This window comes from Ictalurus furcatus, chromosome 11 (genome assembly GCF_023375685.1).
Source record: "Ictalurus furcatus strain D&B chromosome 11, Billie_1.0, whole genome shotgun sequence".
NCBI classification, from domain to species: domain Eukaryota; kingdom Metazoa; phylum Chordata; class Actinopteri; order Siluriformes; family Ictaluridae; genus Ictalurus; species Ictalurus furcatus.
The window spans coordinates 24834034-24857497 of record NC_071265.1 but is presented as its reverse complement, the minus strand read 5'-3'; the positions used below and the strand labels follow the sequence as shown (position 1 = coordinate 24857497).

General features: G+C 37.8%; 1 protein-coding gene across 4 annotated transcripts; it reads left to right on the top strand.

Moving 5' to 3' along the window:
- The first annotated feature begins 5080 nt into the window (after window positions 1-5080).
- fkbp5 (FKBP prolyl isomerase 5) lies at window positions 5081-23459 on the top strand. 4 transcript variants are annotated; one of them, XM_053637098.1, is made up of 12 exons: window positions 5086-5759; window positions 6480-6594; window positions 11377-11506; window positions 12374-12518; window positions 13561-13703; window positions 13856-13970; window positions 15081-15237; window positions 18656-18746; window positions 19140-19223; window positions 21299-21484; window positions 21601-21840; window positions 22196-23459. In XM_053637098.1, exons 3-12 carry the CDS (start codon window positions 11402-11404, stop codon window positions 22289-22291), a joined length of 1362 nt encoding a protein of 453 aa, XP_053493073.1. In that variant the 5' UTR covers window positions 5086-5759; window positions 6480-6594; window positions 11377-11401; the 3' UTR covers window positions 22292-23459. The 4 variants fall into 4 exon arrangements, with proteins under 4 accessions (XP_053493076.1, XP_053493073.1, XP_053493072.1 ...); XM_053637097.1 differs by lacking the exon at window positions 6480-6594 and having other exon boundaries at window positions 5089-5759; XM_053637099.1 differs by lacking the exons at window positions 5086-5759; window positions 6480-6594 and adding an exon at window positions 10504-10522.
- Window positions 23460-23464: the final 5 nt, after the last annotated feature.

The following is a 23464-nucleotide window of genomic DNA, read 5'->3' as shown; positions in this document are numbered from 1 at the left end:
CTGTGTATAAGGAACTTGTATTAATAATCTCACTGCCAAAACCAGCAAGCACAATCAAACCCTCACGTTTTACAGTCCAGATAAGCCCACACTCATTTGAGTGAGTCTACCATATGGTGAGAAATGGACTAGATCTGGATTAAATATAACTGAATATGTTCGTGTGTTTGTAAGTAGGTTCACTATAAATAGATTTACCCTATCGTATAGGTATACTATAAGGGCATTTTGCCTTTACTGCTCTTTGTGCAAAACCCCAAAACCCACTACAGCCTCCACTAGCACACAGTAGATTACTACCTACACTTCATCTTTTTGTCCACCAGATGCCACTAGTGTGTACTGTGAGGAAAAGCTTCGAGTAATGATCTCTTTCGAAACGGTTGAGAGTAAAGCACCAATGTGGCGTCACTATCGTTGGTCTTCTACTGCTTTATACTATAACGTTAACTGTTGAACGGGTGTTCATTATGATCACCACAGTCTTTATGATTACAGCAGGTGTTCTTATAACAACTGTTATTGAAAAGGCAATTATACAAATAATAACTGCATTTTTTTTTTTTTACCTACCTGCCTACAACACACACGGCTATCAATCTAAATTGTGAACTTTGTCCAAAGAAAGAACATAAATAATACTGAAAAACATATGGATTGATAAACACATTTTTATACTTTAGTTTTATTTGGTCTGTATTCCCTTTTATTTCGCTTTTATACTCTTTTAACAACGGTAATGTATATATGTAAATAACCTATATGTCAGTATTGTGCAGGAAGTAAATTTCCGATGGTAAAAAGCAAAGCTTTGACTTGTAGTCCTTTATGGTATCCATTTTCATTTCGCGGACTACACATACATTAAAGCAACGCGTGGGGTGTGTGTGTGTGTGTGTGTGTGTTTGTGTGTGTGTGGTTGGGGAGGGGGCGGGGGTCGACAAATCAGATACAACCGTCTCATCCGGGCATCCTGGCTGTACGGCCCTAGAAGGCCTTTGCAATGTAAAGACCGCGGTATTTCCGGTTTTCAGGACTGGTTATAACGCAAAAAACAGGGAACTGCACCAAAGCGCCATTAATGATACGACGGTGGTACCGCTGTATACAGATAATTAAATTGTTTAACAAATTGCAGTACAGAGTTTGTCATTCTTCTGCTTAGTCCTGTTTGTGCTTAGTTACTTGGTTTAGTTACTTACTTATTTACTTTACTTATTTTATTTACTTATTTTATTTACTCGCCTTACTTGCTTACTTATTTATTACTACTTTATTTACTTAGTTCTTTTACTTACCTACTTTGCACTATTTGCTTGCTGCTTCCTTATTTTACTTGCCTTCCTTTGTTTATTTTCATCTCAGTTTGAACTTCTTCAAAGCAGTTCAGTAATATCCAATAGATGTTGTTATGCAATAAATATTGCCCTTAATGGGCTTTAATTCAGAGGTGCATATGGTGTTGGAAGAAACAAGAACACTAAAATCTGCAGGCCCTTGACATTTATCTACATTTCTATTATGTATCATGTAGACATTTTAAACTGCTTCTTTAAATTGCAAAGAGTCCAGAATTTGTTTATTCTAACTGATAAATAGTGATTATTCGCCTCACGCTAGCTAAATAACTAATAATAAATAAATAAACAAACAAACAAATAAATAAATAAATAGACATGCAAACTGCACATGCACAGGGCAGAGGTGGGAATTAAACCAATTAAATTGTGAGGCAAGCATACTAACCACTAAGCCCCTCTGCCCCCTATTATTATTATTATTATTATTATTATTATTATTATTATTATTATTATAATTGCTGTTGTTCTTCTTCTTCAACTAGAGTGGTAAAAAAGTAATAATAATAATAATAATGAAGATACTTCTGACATCAGTGTGACATCTATGTCGGTAATCAAGTGTGCATTCAGCTCCAGTTCTGGGATCTCACTGCTCTGCTCACTTTAGAGTTTTCCTTGCTTGCATAACATCTATCAGCTAGATAATGAGTTAATGAGTTAAATATGGTGCTTTGAGGACAGGGAATGCAAAACTGTGTATGGCAGTGGATAACTGTAACTGAGAACTTTTTTATATAAATCACTTGTAAATTATTTCTCTTGGATGAATTCATTTAACCTTTGGGGCAAAAAGGGAGGGGCAGATTCGGTCAAAAACTAAAGGAATAAGCACATAGACTCAGGTATGTAATACAAATGCCTTGTACTCACATAAAAAGCATTATGCTGCATGCCTTTATTTTTGTATCACTCGACACATTGTTATGACGGTGTCTGTGTGTGTTTGTGTACATGTGTAAGTGAGAGAGAGAAAGAGAGAGAGAGAGAGAGAGAGAGAGAGAGAAAGAGAAAGAGTGAGAGATAAATATCTTAAAGAGAGAGAGAGTTTAAATATTCTCCTTATAGGCTGTATAAGGCTGAAATGCAGTCTTAGTAGAGTGTGAATATGTTTAACCACAAGTGGTAGAGCATGTACTTTTCAACAGATGAGCACTGTACATTCTGTTATATTTCACTTCCTGATGACCGTGTAACCTTATGTGAACTCACCCTCCTATCCATTACACATACATACACACATACACACACACACACACACACACACAAGAGAACAAGAGAAAGCATTTTATGGTTATGGTTAGCCCAGTCGGTCACCTATTGTTATTTACCATTATTTCATGAATATTGAATAACTGAATATTGTGCCATTGAGAACTCATTTAATGGTGCATTGCAAATTCAGGTAACACTAATAGAAATATTATAGTCAATGTCTAGCTCTCTTTATTTACATACCTGCCACTGGACCAAAGAATGCACAGTCCACATGTACTTTCAGCTATATCTGTATATTTTAATTGGAATAACAATTAACAGGAATGTCAAGCAGCCGTAGCCAAGGGCCTCATTGCAGGGGGAATATTGCAAGCAACAATCCAGAGCCCCAAGATAGAGGTGCAAAAATATTTTCTAGTGATCTGTTCTGATAGAAAATATTTTGAGATGTGCAGCTAGGTTTAGAAATACATTACACAGGGAATCTATAAAACTCATTATTCAAAATACTTTATTTATTTTATTTACTCTGTGGGGTACAACATTAATATGCTACATATAATACTTCATGTTACCACTGCAGTCAAGCTGAAAGCTATTCCTAGGACAACATTCAAAATACAACTTGCATGTATCATATTTAACAAATTTACATATTTAGAATGCATATTTATATGCCCAAGCATAGATGGCCATATATTTAGATCAGCATTAGCAAATCATACTAGAGTGTATGTCTTTCTAATTCATAGTCTTATTTATACTTATTTTCAGGCTGAATGTTTTAAAATCAGTTCAGAATAGATTCGGTCATTAAAGGGTGTTAATTCAAAACATGCATGTGGTTGAAAGACAAGGACACTAACCTTACATTTAACTGCATTTCCATTATTTATCATGTAGGCATTTTAAACTGTTATATCAAATAAATGAAACCTCAAACTCATAACAGTCCTTAACAGCGGCCCCTGAAAGTTCTCCAAATCAATAATTATTTTATCTGTAGTATGTGATAACAATCTATGACTAATGTCAAGCAATATGTTGTTATTACTAATACATGTTAAATGGGCACTGACACCACTACAGAATGGCTCAATTACAGTATAACTACATTTATATTTATATTCACAGAGTTTGGTAGATTTCCTTATGTGTTGCAATTTACAGACATGCTTTGTAGTCTTGGTGGAAAACTCATACTGGTACAAATATGCCAAGGTTTAAGAATATGTTTAGGCCAAAGCACTGTGAGTTGGGAGTTAGCAAAGAACAATTCATGAAACAACAGACTCTGAGAAATGGTTTGGTGCTTGTGAGAGATGTGAAGATGCCATTCAGTGTTCACTGACTTGTCTCTGTCTGCAAGTGTTGCATGATAATATTCACATTTACACTTTGGTGCAGAACTGTCAGTCATACCAAACACTTAGTGACCTGTTAACTTAAAAACTATCTGAAATCTAATATACATAATTACTTTTAAAATATTATGTGTTCTCAAATCCACAAACATATAATTGGAGCAAATTCTTTTAGAATATGGTAAGAGCTAGAAAACAAGAGATATGATAACTGTGTAGAGAAATGGGCCCAGGTTCTTATTGTGTAGAGGGCTGTGAGAGTGGTGTCCTTGAATAGCCTCCTGCTTATTGTTAGCTTCTTGTGCCAACTTTAATGAACATCTTACACACAGCAAAAATAGCATTCTGCCTTCCTCAGTGATCACCCTCTGGAGGGTTGTGTACCATCAGAACTAAAATGAAACTAAAATGAATAAGGCTATATTTTGCAGCTTGATACTCTAAAATGCTGTCCGAGGAGTCAACACACTAATATACTACATATAGTGAAGACTTGGCCGTTTTGATTGTATAATGGCAAAACAGTTTAATTAAGAGATATATAAGGAAACAGGAGCTACACACTTTGTACACACTTGTAATGATGTGACAAATTATAATGGTCACACATTTTGTTTTATTACACTAAAAAAGCCCTCAGTCTTGAACTCGGGCGTTTGTTTCAGTGTGATTGAACAGGAGAACATCATGTCTTCTGTAGCAAAAAGTACATGCTGGAAGCACAGGAGTAACAGCATGTTATTTTGGTTCTAACCCCCATGGCTGCATCAAGTGAGTTATTCTTTCGTGGGTACACAAAAGACTGACAGTTGTTAACCCAACTTAACTAAGTGTGCTCCTTTTACAGAACTGAGATTTCCTTCTGTTGTCTGGTGTACTGAATGGCTTCTGTAAGTCTATTTTACTTTGTACTAGGAGAACTTTACTTAACTCATAATAGCTCTATTCACAGAAACGTGATTATTTTCCTGTAAGGCATTTTCATTTCTGTTGGCAGTACACCATACCTTGTTTTCCTTCCTTTTCCTTTCGTTGCTTTTTTTCCCCCTTCTTTACTAAAAGATGTGCTGATTAGTTTCTAGATACTTCATTATAATGACTGTTCCTGATTGTGAGAGGAGTGAAAAAGCAGACATTGCTGACAGTGCAGGTTAAGGTTTAGGCTATAAATAGGTTAATGTCTCACACAGCAGCAGCAGTAGCAGGAAGAAAAAAACAAAACATAGTCGTTTAGAAAGGAAGTACACGTTTAGAGCTGTAATATTAATAAACTTGGATTTGATGTTCCAGTGTTGTTTGTAGCGCGTTATATGGATGTGGAGTGTGTGTGGCTCCGTTCACTACACACACTGTTCCCTGGTCGATTCGGCACAGAACGGGTTACGGGTCACAGTGTCTACTAGGACACAGTGTTCTCATCACAGCGAGCTACAGCGCAGCCAGAACATTGTGTTACTTTGTGGATAGTTTACAAGAACCTGCCCTTCGCCTTTTTTTTTTTTCTTTTTTTTTCTTTTCACTATAGGCTTCAGTGCCCATCCTTCATTCACTCCGCCTCCCAAGTTCGTCGTTTCCTCTCACCCCCCCAGCCCATGTGGCTTTGTTGTTCAGCGTGAGCGATGTAAAATAGCGCCGCTGGAACATTTAGTACTCACGGTGGAAGAGGGCGGGTTTCTTCCCCGGCAGAGGCAGTGGCAGCGCGCGGCGCCCTTAAAGCGGTACGGGTACATGTTGCACTTGCCGGCTAAAATTGTGGAAAGTTCCCTGGGGATTATACAGTCAACCGCATGAGAGGGGACGGAGACAAAAGAGAAATATTGTAAGTATTTTTAATTTATTTATTTGGTTTTTTTTTTTTTAATTTTAATTTTTTTTTACACACCAACCATGACACGACCCATTAATTCAAACCTAGGTTTGTAATAGCTTGCCACACTTTCAGAAGAAACGGGTACTCGGCTGTACCTTTTCCATGTCGCCTGAGAGGGTAGACCTTGTGTAGCCTACCTTTACTAGGCTGTCTTTTACTTAATAAGGGACTTGTAGTGTACCTTTAAAGCTTTATCCTAAAAAAACAAAAAACACCAAAAAAAAACCTGTTCATTTGAAATCATTCAAAGGGTACACTATAGCCACGTTTCCATGTGAAAGGCACATATTAAAATCACAAACACTCCAGCAACACGGAAAGGTACAGTTTAATAATAATCATTTCTCCATTTCATGTTGCTACAATAAGGTCATGAGCTCTTTGATTACAGGGAATTCAACTAGTTCACCTTATATGGATCATCTTAAAACGTATTAAAGTTATTGAACCTACATATTAAATTCTTTTCATAACATCACATAAGCACTCACCTGACATCCCAAAACGTTGTCAAGCTATAATATTGTCTTTATTCAGAGCTAATATTAAGTGCAGACAGCAAATATAACCTAATGTAGGTTACTTTATGCTATAGACTACAGTTGACTATAAGAAAACCACAAGAAGACCAAGTCATCTTTTTTTTCCCTTTCTAATGCTCGAGTTCAGAAGAACTCCGTGAACCCGAATGGCCATCCAAGAGCTCATGTGGGGTCACAGTCTCTTTCTCATTCTCCCTGAGTCTATCTGAAGACTGTCCTAATATTTGCACCAAGTATTTAAGGTTGGTCAGTAAGGTTTTTGTTGATGATAAATGAAACTTACATGATCCAATAAGAATATCGGTGTGAATATGCTGCCTTTTCTTAGCTGTCTACATACAGTGCAAGCCTGGAGGGTTTTCCTAGAATTTATGTAAGCATGTGCTTGTAGCCATGTTCCTGTTTTTCAAGAACAGAACATACCTGCTAGTGTGAATAACATCTATATGAAAGATGGTAATCTGCCATCAGTGGAAAACTGAGTTGTTTACAAATCAAGTGAAATTTCTTGTAAAAAATAAATAAGTAAATGAAGGTCAAAGAAACAAAAGATCTATAAATTGCATACTGACACGTACTTGTATGCATGCCTGCGTGTCATTGTGTTTGAACCTGAGATGTTATCTAAGTGTGTTCCAGTGTCGATGATGTGTGAGGACAGAATGAATCAACTGTGGTTCATTCGCCTCTTTGTCTAAGTACTGGATGTGATCGAGTTACACTAGTAAGCTGAAGTTCAATTTAATTATGAGATGAAGAATGATGTGAGGATGCATCACCACGATGTAGGTGGCTTTCAGATAGGTGTATAATTTGGACAGTATTTAGTATTTACCAGTACGTCTAAGCGGTGGGGCAGTCAGGCACGGAATGATGGGAGGCAGATTAAGGTTGCGCATATATATATATATATATATATATATATATATATATATATATATATATATATATATAAAACAGGTTTTTCTCCTGTGTGTGTATATAAGCAAGTTCTTTGAGAGAAATCCTTGAGTAATAGTGTGTATCTTTCAGAACTGAACTGAATGTTCTCTGCTCTGTTTGGGTTTTGGTCTTGTATCTTGCATATGAATGGTTATAAAACAACAAATATGTTTGGTTTAATATTTGGAGCTGAAATGATAAAGATTGGTCTCTGGGACCCAGTGTGAAGATATAAATTTGGTATACGCAACTGGATTGCGCCAGAAACTGTGAATAGAAGGAACATGGTGTTCCCCAGCACAGACTCATGAGTGTACACTCACACATACACCTCCTCTTACCAGGGACACACACACACGCACAGAGCTGACAAAGTGCCTCTGGATAAACATATATACAGATTGGAGAAAATCAGATAAGAGACAAAGACATTGTGACATTCGGTGTCTCTGTGTTTCTCTGTCTTACATAAACTTAGATGCTTAATTGTACATCTGATAAGATTGTGAAGAGGCTCCTTGTGTGTGTGTGTGTGCGTATGTGTGTGTGTGTGTGTATGAGACATTAAAAAAATCTTAAATTTAACATCGGTAGTTTGCAGTGTTTTTTTGTTATAAATAATTTGGGGGAAAATCAGTTAGAAAACACTACAATCTGTACAATGAGGACTGATGATGGAAATTATTGATCCATTTTAACAGTCTGAAGCTGATCTGGAATTACCAGATGCCGTGGATATTATTGTTTAGAAGCCCTATTAAATAATGAATTCAGTGATTCATTAATTAAGTTCTTTCTTCATTCTCTATTCTGTATTGTATGATCTTTTCAACTGTAGGTTGAATTAAAGACATGTTATAAAGTCAGACATTTGGCTATTCCACATTTATTAGTGTTTTTTTAGTGAGTGTTCTAAAATAGTAGGCGAAACAGGAAGCTGTAAATTGTTATGAAGAGAGGGTATGCCACAGATGCAGTTATAAGTATAAGATGCAATTGTAGCCGTTCTCTACAGTTTCCAGACTTATACAAGTTTATACAAAGGTTTCAGACTGTGTAAGCAAGAAACTCTACAGTCACTCAGTTTTTTGTTGTTGTTGTTGTTGTTGTTGTTGTTGAGGAAAACACATTTTCCTAAACCCCTGCTTACAACAGGATATTGAAGCAAAATGTTGTATAATAGATACAGTTGTGTATCTGTTATTACACACTCTGAATGATGCCAAATCAAACTTGCATTACTCAGTGTACATACAGATTAAGTCCGGCCTGTTTTCAGAAAAGGGAAGAGTAACTAGAAGAGTAACAAGTGAACAATGTGACATTTAATCATTGGTAGCTTTTATTATCCTGCTAATGACTACATCTTAGTCTCATAGATGATGACTTGAGTTGTATAAATTGTGCTGAATATATATTTTTCAGCCATAACATTAAAACCACTTGCCTAATATTGTGTAGGTCCCCCTTGTTCCACCAAAACAGCTCTGACCCGTCGAGACATGGACTCCACAAGACCTCTGAAGATGTGCTGTGGTATCTGGCACCAAGATGTTAGCAGAAGATCTTGTAGGTCCTGTAATTTGCTAGGTGGAGCCTCTATGGATTGGACTGGTTTGTCCAGTACATCCCACAGATGATTGATCAGATTGAGATCTGGGAAATCTGGAGGACATGTCAAAACCCTGAACTCTTTGTCATGTTCCTCAAACAATTCCTGAACAAGTTTTGCAGTGTGGCAGGGCTCATTATCTTGCTGAAAGAGGCCACACCATTAGGGAATACCATTGCCATGAAGCGGTGTACTTGGTCTGCAACAATGTTTAGGTAGGTGGTATGTGCCAATGTAACATCCACGTGAATGCCAGGACCCAAGGTTTTCCAGCATAACTTTGTCCAGAGCATCACACTTCGTCAGCCAGCTTGCCTTCTTCCCATAGTGCATCCTGGTGCCATCTCTTCCCCACGTAAGCGACACACATGCACCCAGCCATCCACATGGTGTAAAAGAAAACGTGATTCATCAGACCAGGCCACCTTCTTCCATTGCTCCATGGTCAAGTTCTGATGCTCACATGCCCATTGTAGGCGCTTTGGGCAATGGACCGGGGTCAGCATGGAAGCTGTTATGTGCTGTGTGTTCTGCCACCTTTCTATCATAGCAACATTAACTTTTTTCACTAATTTGTGCTACAGTATCTCTGTGGGACCGGACCAGACTGGCTAGCCTCCCCACTCCCCACGTGCATCAGTGAGGCTTGGGTGCCCATGACCCTGTCGCTGGTTCACCGGTTGTCCTTCCCTGGACCACTGCAAACTGGGAACTGGGAACACCCAGGGGTGCCGCTAAGGTTTCTGGGCCCCCTGGCTAATTAGTACTCCGGGCTCAAGCGCCCACCCTCCAATGATCTTTTCTTGCCACGTGTAAAAACAATCAATATCAATAAGCATAACAATTATTGCATATTCAGTAAGAGACTATAAAGAACTAAATTTTAACAGTTTATTAAATTAACTAAAATTATGCATTTATAACTGTATACAAATAACTATATATACAGTACAAGTAATTAACACCATTGTACTTTCTCTCTCGTACACAGATACTATAGAAACTCTGTCTGGATGTCTTTATAAGCTGTCGACTTTTAATTTCATATTCCCCAAGTACCAAGAACAATGAACTTTATTATTATTATTATTATTATTATTATTATTATTGTTATTATTATTATTATTGTTGTTGTTGTTATTAATATTAATAAGTGATTAATAAGTTTCACACACCAGCAGCTCCAGAAAGAAATGTAGAAATTACCTAAAATAGTGACAGGATCATTGAATCGGTGAGTTGAACTTGAGAATCAAAACGGTTCTATTAGTGAATGAATCATTCAGACTGGTTTTATCAACAGGATTCTCCAATTCATTGAAATGAACCGACTCAAACAAACGATTCACTCACGAATCTGACATCATTACAACACTTCTCTCATAAACTCACTCAGGACAATTAAAGCAGATTTATATGATTACATTCAATTTCGATCGATTCCTCACAGAAAGGTTTCAGAAAGTTTGAATATATACAACACTGGACTAGTTTTATTGTCACTTGGTGCTTTTCCGTCCTTTTTTAAGCTCAATGCTCCATTACTATTGCACGATTGCATGGAAAAACACATTCTTGGAAATATTGTGTTCCAACTTCCAAGGATAAACATCGGGGTGAGTAACTGATCGAATTTCTATTTAATGTTAATTATAACAGCTTCATACGGGCTAGCTCCAGAATCATACCACAAAACAGGGAACATAAATCACCTTATTTTTTGAAAAGCTGTCTTCCCTGTCTTGCTCTCTCTTTTTTTTCCATGTTTTTCTTTCCTGTTTTGGTATCCCGATTTTGTCTGCGCCGTCTCTTGCCATCTACCTGATGCGTGTAATGACTCACAACTGTGAAGTGCCGCGTTTCTGAATAATCCGTGAACGTCTTAAGGGGACACACACATGCACTTGGCACAGTCTGAGGGCATTCGTTATAGCGTGCTTCTTAATAGATTATTGTGCAAAGAGGTCATTTAAATTCCAAAATCATACAGGAACACCCCATAAGACCTGCCATTTTGGAGATGCTCTGACCTGGTCATCTAGCCATCACAATTTGGCCCTTGTCAAAGTCACTCCGATCCTTACGCTTGTCCATTTTTCCTGCTTCGAACAAATCAACTTTGAGAACTAACTGTTCACTTGCTGTCTAATATATCCCACCACTTGACAGGTGCCATTGTAACGAGATAATCAATGTTATTCACTTCACCTGTCATTAGTAGTTTTAATGTTATGGCTGATCGGTGTATTAATAGAGATTTTGTTCGAAATAAAATGTCCAAAATACCATGCTATATATTTTTATATTGTACATTTATTTTGTGTGTTTTTACACAGCTGCCAATTTTTATAATCGCATCAATTCAATGTACCGTATAGGAGTAAGGATCCATTATACCATTATAGTACATATGTTAACATTTCATATTGCATGTAAAGGTAATGTGTTTGTATGTGTATTTGTTTTTTAGGGGAACAAGGACACGTCTTCAGGAGATGGCTAAATTTGAGGATGTGTGTCCAACTGCCCAGTCTCCTATTGCCCTATTTGCTTCGCAGGGTTTAGACATTACTCAAAACAAAGACCGGGGCGTGTGCAAGGCTAGTAAAACTGTATTATATCACTATCACTCTTTCTGTCCATCTCAGTCAGGATTTCTCAACTGACATAATATTTTCATTGTGCCGGAATGATGACTCAGCCTCTAAGAAATGAACTGAGAAAATCTTTTTTTTTTAATTTGGAAGTTTTTTTTTTTTTTTTTACATGAATTTGAACGTAATGACTGTATGTAGATTGTTGCTGATAGTAATACTGATAAACATCCACCACAAGTATGTCGGTTGCTTGTAGCTTTTCTCATTTGTAAGTCGCTTTGGATAAAAGCGTCTGCTAAGTGAATAAATGTAATGTAAATGTTTGGGAATTTATAGAATTGTTGTCTAAGCCTTGATATTTATCCACATGAACTGTGCTATTTAACCAATGTGAATTATGCATTTAATGTAGAGTGATACATTGTGATGGGTGTGTTGGTGGTAGAATGCATAATTAAAGCATTATTTATTATTATTATTATTATTATTATTTTTTTTACATATTATTTAACCATTCAATATTTTCCAGTCAATTTTGGAAAAAAGATTATTTGAATTTAACATCCCTTCATCCCAACTTTTGAAAAGTAAGAAATATAGAGAATTGTTTTAACTGAAACCTCCGATACAAATCTGTATAATAAAAAAAAAAAAACATGGATGAAAAATAAATAGTGATGAAATATCTCTATCCAAAATGTCAGTTTCCTCTACAGCAGTTAAGCGAACACAATGACTTATTTTCAGGCATCAGATTTTACCTTGCTGGTTCAGCTAAAGTGTTCAGTTCTGAATTACCAGATTTCTTAAATGAACATTGATAATGATGAGAACATTGATAATGGAGACTCTCTTTTATAATCTCCATAGATTGTGAAGCGGCATGGTACAGAGGAAGAGAGGCCTATGATTGGGGACAAGGTGCATGTCCACTACACTGGAAAATTGCTTAATGGGAAGAAGTTTGACTCCAGTTTTGACCATAAGAAGCCTTTTGTCTTCAATGTAGGCAAAGGTATTGCAATTATATTGAGCAATTTCTCTTAAATTAACTAGGTAATAATTTAGCTATGATATTGTTTGTGTGTGTGTGTGTGTGTGTGTGTGTGTGTGTGTTTTTAAAATACTTGTAGCAACAAGGATTTAAAAATCCCAAACAGGCAATTATAGTCATAACCATATAATTATAAGCATAAACCATAAATTGCCCAAAATATAAGTTACTGGTTAGACACGAGCCTTTATCCAGCTTTTTTTCTCTTTTTCCACAAATGTGACTGACACTACTGTGAAGTAGTAGAGACATTTCAACTGAGATGTTGAAATGTTTACATCAGTGTTAAATTCACTGTTAAAATACTGGTTTGTGTCCATCTATATATGAATTGCATATTAATAATGTAGAGAACTAGCCTACCTCAATGTCATTGCATGTTTCTGGTTAATACCTGTGGGAATTGGATGTTCTCTTTGTTCTGGGAAACTAGGCCTATTCCTCTTCCTTTTTTGTACTTTTGTAGTTTATTTTGTAACACCTACACATTTGTACTAGGCAAATGTTGAAATTTCTGAAATTGAAAGGCAACGCACTTAGTCATGCATGTCACGTAGAACCTTGTATTATTATGCCATAAGTAGTTTCTCCCATATTAAACGATGCTGATTGCATACCATGTTCTACTTGTTTCAGCTGCACCTCCCTGGACTGCATTTATATGCCCAAGTGCAAGTTTGTTTTACATGTTCATTCTGTGAAAGGAGCATTGTGTATGGGTACAAGACATGTCTAGAACTCTAAGTTAGGTGTTTGATTGTAAATTTTGACTGTTTATTGGTTTTATGTTGTCTGTTTGTAACTGTGAAATGATTTGCTACTGCCTATCTTGGCCAGGACGCTCTTGAAAAAAGCAATTTGTAATTTTAAGAGCCTTTCCTGGTTAAAAAATAAAATAAACTAATGGCACACAGGAATGTCTTTATTGCATTTTTTATGATGGCATTAGGGCCATCAGATAGCATTAGATATTGAAGATGTCCTCTCTATTGCTGTCTTAAAGGTCAGGTGATCAAAGCATGGGATATTGGTGTGTGCTCCATGAAGAAAGGAGAGGTGTGTCTTCTGATGTGTAAGCCAGAATATGCCTATGGCTCTGTTGGCAGCCCCCCAAAGATCCCTCCAAACTCTACACTATTGTTTGAGGTGGGCATTTTGTACAGAAAGACTTTTCTTTGTATTCATGCTTTTCAATGTGGTTAGACAGGATGAGATTTATTACATATTATCACCACCAGAAAAAAAGTTCTCTAGAAGACAAGTAGTTGGCTAATATATTCCCTCTGCTTGCTTTTCAGGTAGAGCTCTTGAGTTTTAGAGGGGAGGAACTTACAGAGGATAGTGGAATCTTAAGGAGAATTAAGGTCAAAGGTGAAGGCTACAGCAATCCCAATGATGGAGCAACAGTTCATGGTATATATTTCATTAGAATGCTGGAATTCTTGATTTTAGGGATGCACCGAATGTTCGGCGGCCGAAATAAGCGAAAAAGGCAGAATAAATTTGAACGAACAATGACGTGTTTGATGACGCGACCAAATAGCCTAGCAACCAGAGTGCGACGCGCGAATGTCACGACCTCCACTTCTGGCAGCGTGCTCGGGGAGAAGAGCGGGCGCGTGCGTGCATGAGTGCTCAGCGAGCGCATGCTCTTCGGATGTTGACAACCGTGACATTGTTTACTCTGGACACGTGCGTTTGTTTTGTTTCTGTTCCGGAGTATCCTGTCACGTCGCGAGATGTAAGGGAGTAGAGTACGGAAGCAGGTAAAGACGTATTTATTTAAGGGCAGGCAGACAAATCCAAATCGTAATCCAAAAAACGTAGTCAAGACAGGCAAAGGGTCGGGCGATCGGCAAACAGGCATAAACGGGGCAAAGCAGGAATCAAAGTCGCGGTCACAGAAAAGAGAGTCAAAACACAAAACAAGAAACATGAACTAGTACTATGGACTGGGAGCGGAAAAACCAGCGGGGACTAAATGAACTAATCTATAGTTTAAACTAACTAAATCTATCAAGGAACATAACATTAACAACATATCTAACTATACTATATCCACTATAATACTCCGCGAGGTGTACAGGGATGTGAGCGGTGTATATCCCCAATATAATCAGTCGTATAGAACCCAATAGAACCATTTTCTGCACTCTTGTCAATGCACTTTTTAATGCTCTTTGTTGTTGTAGGCTACAGAGTGTTCCATTCTTTCAGCAGTCAGTTATAAGCCTAACGTAGGCTATTCAAGGGGGGCTCAAAGATGACCACATCAAAATATTTTTATTTTACTCATTTATTTATTTAAAGTTATATTGTGCCTTGTTGGTAGCCTAAGCCTGCTGGAATGAAAAAAACATGTTCAGTGTTAAATAAATATTTTGAAATTGTAGTTTTTGGAATTGATTTTTTCTTTGAAAAGCAAGACAAAATAGTAAAGAATTTTCATTTCGGTGCATCCCTACTTGATTTATGTATTTTTGGATGTGTGACAAACCTGTACATTTTTTTTGTGTGCTACAGTACACTTGGAGGGAAGGTGTTGTGGCCGTTTGTTTGATTCACGGGATGCCACATTTGTGGTGGGAGAATCTGAGGACATGGGTGTTCCTCTGGGAGTGGATCGGGCCATGGAGAAGATGCAGAAAGGGGAATGCTGTCTATTATACTTAAATCCCAAGTAGGTTCCAAAAATGGTGGTTCACCTCAGGTCCTCATGATTGCAACCAGAATTCTAATGATTATATTATATTATATTATATTACATTAGATTAGATTAGATTATAATACAACTGCAAATTGATAAAAAGGCACACATGATTATACCACAATATACTGTTCATCATACATTAAAATGACTATACATGCTGCTGTGAAAATGGCTATACAGTGTATGCTGCTCATACTAAAATGTTTTAGAAATTAAACCAAAATCTAAGATAAAACAAAGGCAACCTGAGTAAACACAATATAGAGGTTTTAGATGAAAATGTTATTTATGGAAGCAAAATAGTTATCCAATACCAACTGGGCCTGTGTGAATTAATTACCCAATTACCCAAATTAACTAATTAACTAATTACCCAAATCTGTGAATTGTGGTTCAGCTGGACTAGTCACAACCAGGCCTGATTACTGCAAACCCTGTTCAATCAAAACAACACTTAAATAGAACTTTATCAACAACATGAAGTATATTAAAAGGTCTTAACCACTAACACATCATTCCAAAGTTGAAAGAAATTCCAGAAATTATGAGGAAGAAGGTGATTGAAATACCTAATTCTGGGAAGGGCTAAAAAGCTATGTCCAAGGCTTTGGGACTCCAAAGAACCACAGTGAGAGCCATTACAGTAGGCACAGTAGTGAAGCTTCCCAGAAGTGAAGGACCTTCCAAAATTCCTCAAAGAGCACAACAACTACTCATCCAGGAAGTCACAAAAGACCCAAGGACAACATCAAAGGACCTACAGGCCTCTCTTTCAACAATGAAGGTTACTGTTCATGACTCCGCTATCAGAAAGACACTGGGCAAAAATGGCATCCATGGAAGAGTGTTGAGGTGAAAAGCACTGTTAACCCAGAAGAACATTAAGGCTGGTCTGCATTTTTCCAAAACACACCTTGATAATACTCAAACATTTTGGGAGAATATTCTGTGGACTTATGAGTCGAAAGTGGAACTGTTTGGAAGACAGGGGTCCCGTTACATCTGGCATAAACCAAACACAGAATTCCTATGGTCAAGCATGGTGGTGGAAGTGTGATGGTGTGGGGATGCAAGGCAACTTGCAATAATTGAGGGAAACATGAATTCTGCTCTTTACCAGAAAATCCTAAAGGAGAATGTCCGGTCTTCAGTCCGTAAGTTGAAACTCGAGCACAGCTGGTTTATGCAAGACAATGATCCATAGGAGTAAGTCCAAGTCCTAGAAGTAAGTGAAAGTCTGATCTCCAGTTATCAGACGCATTTGGTTGCAGTTGTTGCTGCTAAAGGTGGCACAAACAGATTTAAGGGGACAATTAGTTTTTCACATGGGTGATAGGTGTTGGATAACTTTTCAATAAAAAAGACAAATAAATAAAAACTGTATTGTGTGTTTACTCCGGTTACCTTTATTTTATTTTGTATTTCGTTTTAGGATCTAAAACTATATAGTATGAGATATATGGGCACACGTGATTATATTACAATATGCTGTTCATCATACATTGAAATGGTTATTTATATTATGCAATATATTACAGTACATCCGGAAAGTATTCACAGCGCTTCACTTTTTCCACATTTTGTTATGTTATAGCCTTATTCCAAAATGGGTTAAAGTCATTATTTTCCTCAAAATTCTACAAACAATACCCCATAATGACACCATGAAAGAAGTTTGTTTGAAATCTTTGCAAATTTATTAAAAATAAAAAACAAAAAAAGCACATGTACATAAGTATTCACAGCCTTTGCTGAATACTTTGTTGAAGCACCTTTGGCACCAATTACAGCCTCAAGTCTTTTTGAGTATGATGCTACAAGCTTGGCACACCTATTTTTGGGCAGTTTCTCCCATTCTTCTTTGCAGGACCTCTCAAGCTCCATCAGGTTGGATGGGGAGCGCCGGTGCACAGCCATTTTCAGATCTCTCCAGAGATGTTCAATCGGGTTCAAGTCTGGGCTCTGGCTGGGCCACTCAAGGACATTCACAGAGTTGTCCTGTAGCCACTCCTTTGTTATCTTGGCTGTGTGCTTAGGGTCGTTGTCCTGTTGGAAGATGAACCTTCGCCCCAGTCTGAGGTCCAGAGTGCTCTGGAGCAGGTTTTCATCAAGGAGGTCTCTGTACATTGCTGCATTCATCTTTCCCTTGATCCTGACAAGTCTCCCAGTTCCTGCCACTGAAAAACATCCCCGCAGCATGATGCTGCCTCCACCATGCTTCACTGTAGGGATGGTATTGGCCAGGAATCAGGTGTTCAAGATTGGGTGCCAGTGATTAGAACCTGCTTAGGGAGTGCAGGTGGAACCTGTCTTATGTAAACCTATCACATCCAGTGTCTGGTGTTCCCTTTGCTATTGAGGTGTGTGGTGTCATCTTGCCAAGATCTAAAGAGTTCTGTAAAGTCTTCAGAAAAAAAGGTTGTGAATGCCTATAAGCCTGGCAAGGGATTTAAAAAGATCTCCAAATTATTTGAAACACATCATGGCAGAAATGTTATGGTTTGGATTTGCTTCGCTGCCTCAGGGAATGGACAGCTTGCATTCATTGATTCAGCTATGAATTCTGCATCATATCAAAGCGTGCTTGAAGATAATGTGAGGCCATCTGTCCAAAAGGTGAAGCTGAAACGAAAGTGGACCTCTCAACAGGATAATGATCTCAAGCACACTACCACACTGTTGTGTATTTGCACTTTATGTACTCTTGCGTGTTCAGTGTTGCACCATGGTCCTAAAGAAACATCATTTTGTTCCAATGTATACAAGCTATATAGAGGAATGACAGTAAAAACCCACTTGATTTGACTTGAAATCCACCAAGGAATGACTCAAAAAGAAGAAATGGCGGGTTATGGAATGGCCTAGTCAAAGACCAGATTTGAATTCCACTGAAATGTTGGGGGGGACAGGCAAGGACAAGGACAGGCAGTACATGCCAGAAGACTGTCAAACATCTTGCAACTGAAAGAATATTGCATGGAAGAGTGGTCAAAAATTCCAGCAAGCCAATGTCAGAGACTGGTGGACAATTATGCAAAACTCCTACAAGAAGTTATTTCTGCTAAAGGGGGCAATACTAGCTTCTGAGGCCAAGGGTGTACTTACTTTTTCCACAGAAGAATATCATATCTATTGCTATTTCTGTTGAATAAATTACTGAAAAAGCTAATTTTCCTTTGTACAAGTATATCAACTTCATTAATAGGCACTGTTTCAAAGAGGATCAAGTGTTAGCTTGTACAAATATCTTAAAAAAAAAAAAAGCCAACAATTTCCATCGGGTGTACTTATTTTTTCACATGACTGCATATTGTAATATTATAATGTGTGCCTTTTTATCTGTTTGTAGTTGTTGCAGTGTTGACATGATGTGTATTGTATTTTGCAGATATGGCTATGGTAAAGAAGGAAAACCAGAATTGGACATTGGACCAAATGCAGAACTTTTGTATGAAGTGACGCTCAAAGATTTTCAAAAGGTGAGGCCTTGAGCCTAATACCTCCTATTTAGGTTATTTATCGAAAGTTTAATAAGTTCATATCAATAGCAACTTGAATAATGTATAAAGTTACTTGCAAATTAATCCAACAGAGCTTTAGCTAAACTTACATTTACATTTACATTTATTCATTTAGCAGACTCTTTTATCCAAAGCGACTTACAAATGAGAAAATACAAGCTTATATCATAGGAGTTTGCATGTAAGCAAATATAAATTTAGATCAAATTCCAGGACCTCAATTTGTACCAGTATGGAATTAAAATCGTTATTTAATATAGAACAATAGCAGTGTTCTGGGGCAATCAAAGAGAAACCACTCCCTCAGTGTTCATAGAACAAAGGTTTAGCAAGCTGACATTTTCTCCTCAGGCCAAAGAATCCTGGGAAATGGACTTGAGCGAGAAACTAGAACAAGCAGTTTTGGTCAAACAGAAAGGAACACAGTACTTCAAGGTGAGAAGTCTGTTTTTTAAACACCTTTGTTTACTGTGTGTGTGGCAGCTGTATGTGTCCAGCGGATAATGTAGCAGTCGCTGTTTGGCTTTAAATACGCAGATAATTAAGAGCCTATGATTGGATCATTATTGCAGTGATTAATATATTTCAGCTAGCAACAGTTCTTTTAAGTGATGCAGAGTGTAGCTTCTCATTTCCTAAACAGCCAATCCTGAAGACGTATCCCATGGTCGTAAAAAAGATGCTACTGTGTTTCAGAAGGGGCAAAAATATTGGTCTGCAACAAGCAAAGAAAACAACTAAAGAGACTGCTGAAATCCTGTAAGGAGATTGGTGACCTTGAGAAAGAAATGTGGTTGGAAATATGAATGTTCCAAATCTTGAATGATCGTGATCGAAGATCTTTAAAATACTTGGCCAAGTCACATCGTAAAAAATCAACAGTAGAACTCATGGCTATGTTTAATAGTGAAAGTAAGAGCATTTCCACATGTACAATGCGACGAGAACTTACAGGACTGGGACTAAACCGCTGTGTGGCCTAATCAGTGTGAGGCTAATCAGATAAGAACGACTTCAATATGTTAGGGAGCATAAAGATTTCACTGTGAAGCAATGGAAAAAGCTCACGTGGTCTGATGAGTCCAAATTTACCCTATTCCAGGGGTGTCCAATCTTATCCAGAAAGGGCCGGTGTGGGTGCAGGTTTTCATTCCAACCAATTAGAAGCCACACCTGAGTCTATTGAAAGCCAAGATCAACTGATTAAACAGGTGGAATCAGGTGTGGCTCCTGCTTGGTTGGAATGTAAACCTGCACCCACACCGGCGACGGGTGCATCAGGGTAAGAAGGGAAGCACATGAAGCGATGCACCCATCATGCATAATGCCTACTGTACAAGCCTCTGGAGACAGTGTTATGATCTGGGGTTGCTTCAGTTGGTCAGGTCTAGGCCCAGCAACATTATGCGGCAATAAAATGAAGTTAGCTGAGTTCCTGAATGTACTGAATGACCAGTTTATCCCATTAATGGATTTTTTTCTTCCCTGATCACACAGGCATATTTCTGGATGACAATGCCAAGGTTCATCGTGCCAGGGCTCAAATTGTGAAAGAGTGGTTCAGGGAGCATGAGGAATCATTTTCACACATGAATTGGCCACCAGTCTTGACCTTAACCCCATTGAAAGTCTTTGGGATATGCTGGAGAAGACTTTATGGAGTGGTTCGACTCTCCCATCCTCAATACGATCTCAGCCAAAATTTAATGCGACTCTGAATATAAAAAATGTTGTCACATTGCACAAGGTTGTCGAAACAATGCCATGATGAATGCGCGCTGTAATCAAATTTAAAGGTGGTGCAATTAAATTTTAGAATGTGCGACTTTTTTTTTTGCCAGGCAGTGAAATAATATATATATATGTGTGTGTGTGTGTGTGTGTGTGTGTGTGTGTGTGTGTGCGCGCGTGTGTGCACGTGCGTGTGTGCGTGCATGTGGTTCTTTTCCATAACAGCAGCTCTCAAAGTGCCAGCTTTAATTTCAATCACTGGTTTACATTAATGCAGTGGTTTTTATATTAACCACATAATCTAAGGCTAATAGAAAATGCATAAAAATGTGTTATTTCACAAAGAAAAAGTATATTTGTTGATATGGTGAGACTTTCTGTACCGGGATGTTTATTCAACATTTATGGGAGGAGTCTCCACTGTCAGTGCTTTGTAATCATCATTAAGAAGCTTTGCGCCAGGCCACAAAACACTACACCATCAATGATTGTTTACCTATAACAGCATGTCCCATCGTGTTTTATTCCTTAATTACTCTACATGGGCTACATAAGTGTTGATCTGGCCTATCATGCAACTCTACTTAAAAATGTGCTCGAATGTAAACTTGATATTTATCAATAAATGATCAAGTCATGAGTCATGGATTCACTATATTAATTATGCTTGAGTATGAATTTTAGATTTGTAGCAATATCACTGTATAATGTATAAGCATGTCACTGTGGCATTTGAACAAATTGTGATGACTGTGAATATGCCTACGTTGTTGTTTCAGGCTGGACGATACTACCAGGCTATCATTCAGTATCAGCGTATTGTAACGTGGTTGGAGATGGAGTGCGGAGCTGGAAAGGAGCAACAACAGTCTATTCAAGCAATCCTGCTTGTTGCCCATTTAAACCTGGCTCTGTGTTTCCTACGGCTGCGGGAATACTCTCAAGCTGTGGATAACTGCAACAAGGTATAGCACTGGATAGCCCTCTATACATACCTCAACATCAGAGTAGCTGCACAATGAAGACTTAACCATAACAGTTTGTGAATGTGTACTGTTTGAACTGCTTTGGTCTTTGCTAGGTGGTGGAGCTGGACTCTGCGAATGAGAAAGCACTCTATCGGCGCGGTGAGGCTCGTCTGTTGAGGAATGAATTCAGTCTGGCTCTAGTGGACTTCCGACAAGTTCTGCAGGTCAATCCCACCAACCGTGCAGCCCGTTGCCAGATTGCTGTCTGCCAACGCAAAATACGTGAACACCATGAGCGTGATAAAAAGATCTACGCCAACATGTTCCAGAGGTTTGCTGAACATGATGCGAAGGTACAGAAACTGTCACGATCTCCATTTCTTTATAACGTGTCACAGAGCTGTTAAAATGTATAGTTAAGTTCAGTTATTTTGCTGCTCACTTCTATTGAAATTAAATAGTAAGCAAATAATTTCAGCTACAACAACCAAGCTCAAACCTTTTAAAATTATGTGTCTGAAAAGTACAAGACCATTTAAAATAACACTAAAGATCCTTGATTTGAAAAAAAAACAAAAAACAACTGGCTCCAGTGTAAGCACTGTAAAACTCAACATCATGCTTAGATATCTTTAAATCTTTAAATGATAATGGGACTAGAAATATTTTTCGGAATAGTCATGAAGTAATATGTTTGTGCTGCTGCAGGTGAGCCGATTAAAAAGGAGTAAAGATGAACGTGGCGTGCTAGATCAAAACTGCAAGGCTGTGAAGAAGCCACGGAGGAGTCAGGATGGCACCTAATACAGCTCATCCTGTGATGCCTGTAAGGCTGTGCAGTTGCAAGCTGGTTCTGACCATATGTACTTTGTGCTGAGTGCAGTACCGATATGCATGGCCAGCCCCTTTTCACACACCATGACATGACTGCTATCTCTCAGAACCCAAAAGATGAAGGCTTGGACAAGATTAGGCATAAGAGCAAGGGGCTCTGAAGAGGCTATAAACTCAAATGACATTCCGACAGACAATGCACACATGACCACTGGTATTCAGCATCTAACCTCCATCACATACAGCGTGATCCAAAAGTCTAAGACCACACTGAAAATCTGGACTTTTTCAAAATTTAAAACGTACAACGTTAATGTTCAATATCATGAATATTTAATATTAAAACACTACTTCTAAGTCCCTATTTAAATGTAAGCAAATTTGTGATATTGACCACGTTAACTGCTTTGTATAAAAGGTCGGATTTTCCTCATGTCTAATCTCTTCTATTGAAGCATGTGTTCAGAAAACACTCCATTGAATTTGATTTAAAATGGATTCTAAGTTTTTGCACAAACTTGTGCCATGCCAGCTCCAGTGCACACTGTCAATAAAGCAAAAAGGGGACATATACATAGACAATACCAAGAAACTCTGAAATTCATGTCAGTATTCCAAAGACTGTACTTTTCACTCAAGTTGTTGTCAGTAATATAATTTGTAGTGAAAATTGTTGCATTGAATTAATCTGAATACAAAATAGAAGCATTTTCACTAGTGCTCTCAGACTTTTGGACTCCACTGTACATCTGAACCTCACAAGGCATTTGTATAATGTAAAGATTCAATGATAAGTATAAAAGTTGGTACTGTATAATGTGTATTCCACAATGTGGTAACACATTAGTGGCTTGGAATGATTTCAATATTAGTCTGGAGATGTTGTGGGGAGGTTTGTCAGCATGTTTGTGTTTAGACAAATAACTGCTTTGGATAGCTGGATTCAAATACGGTACTGCCTGTTTAGCCAGCTTTATCTTTCCTAAGCAGTGGACACAAAATGCAGCCTTCCCTGTGGGAACATGGACTAGTGACTATCTGGCCAACTGAAAGGCCTTTAACCATGTTTTTTTTTTGTTGTTGTTTTTTTTTGTTTTTTTGCACACTCCCTATTGGATGAATAAAATGTCTGAAAGTCTCCAT

Bases quoted from the DNA above. Each gene is read 5' to 3' on its own strand.
- fkbp5 (XM_053637097.1), top strand. From the start codon at position 5,728: ATGAGAGGGGACGGAGACAAAAGAGAAATATT. The intron at 13,971-15,080 runs GTATATATTTCA...TGTGTGCTACAG, and splicing joins TGATGGAGCAACAGTTCATG to TACACTTGGAGGGAAGGTGT. The intron at 18,747-19,139 runs GTGAGGCCTTGA...TTTTCTCCTCAG, and splicing joins CGCTCAAAGATTTTCAAAAG to GCCAAAGAATCCTGGGAAAT.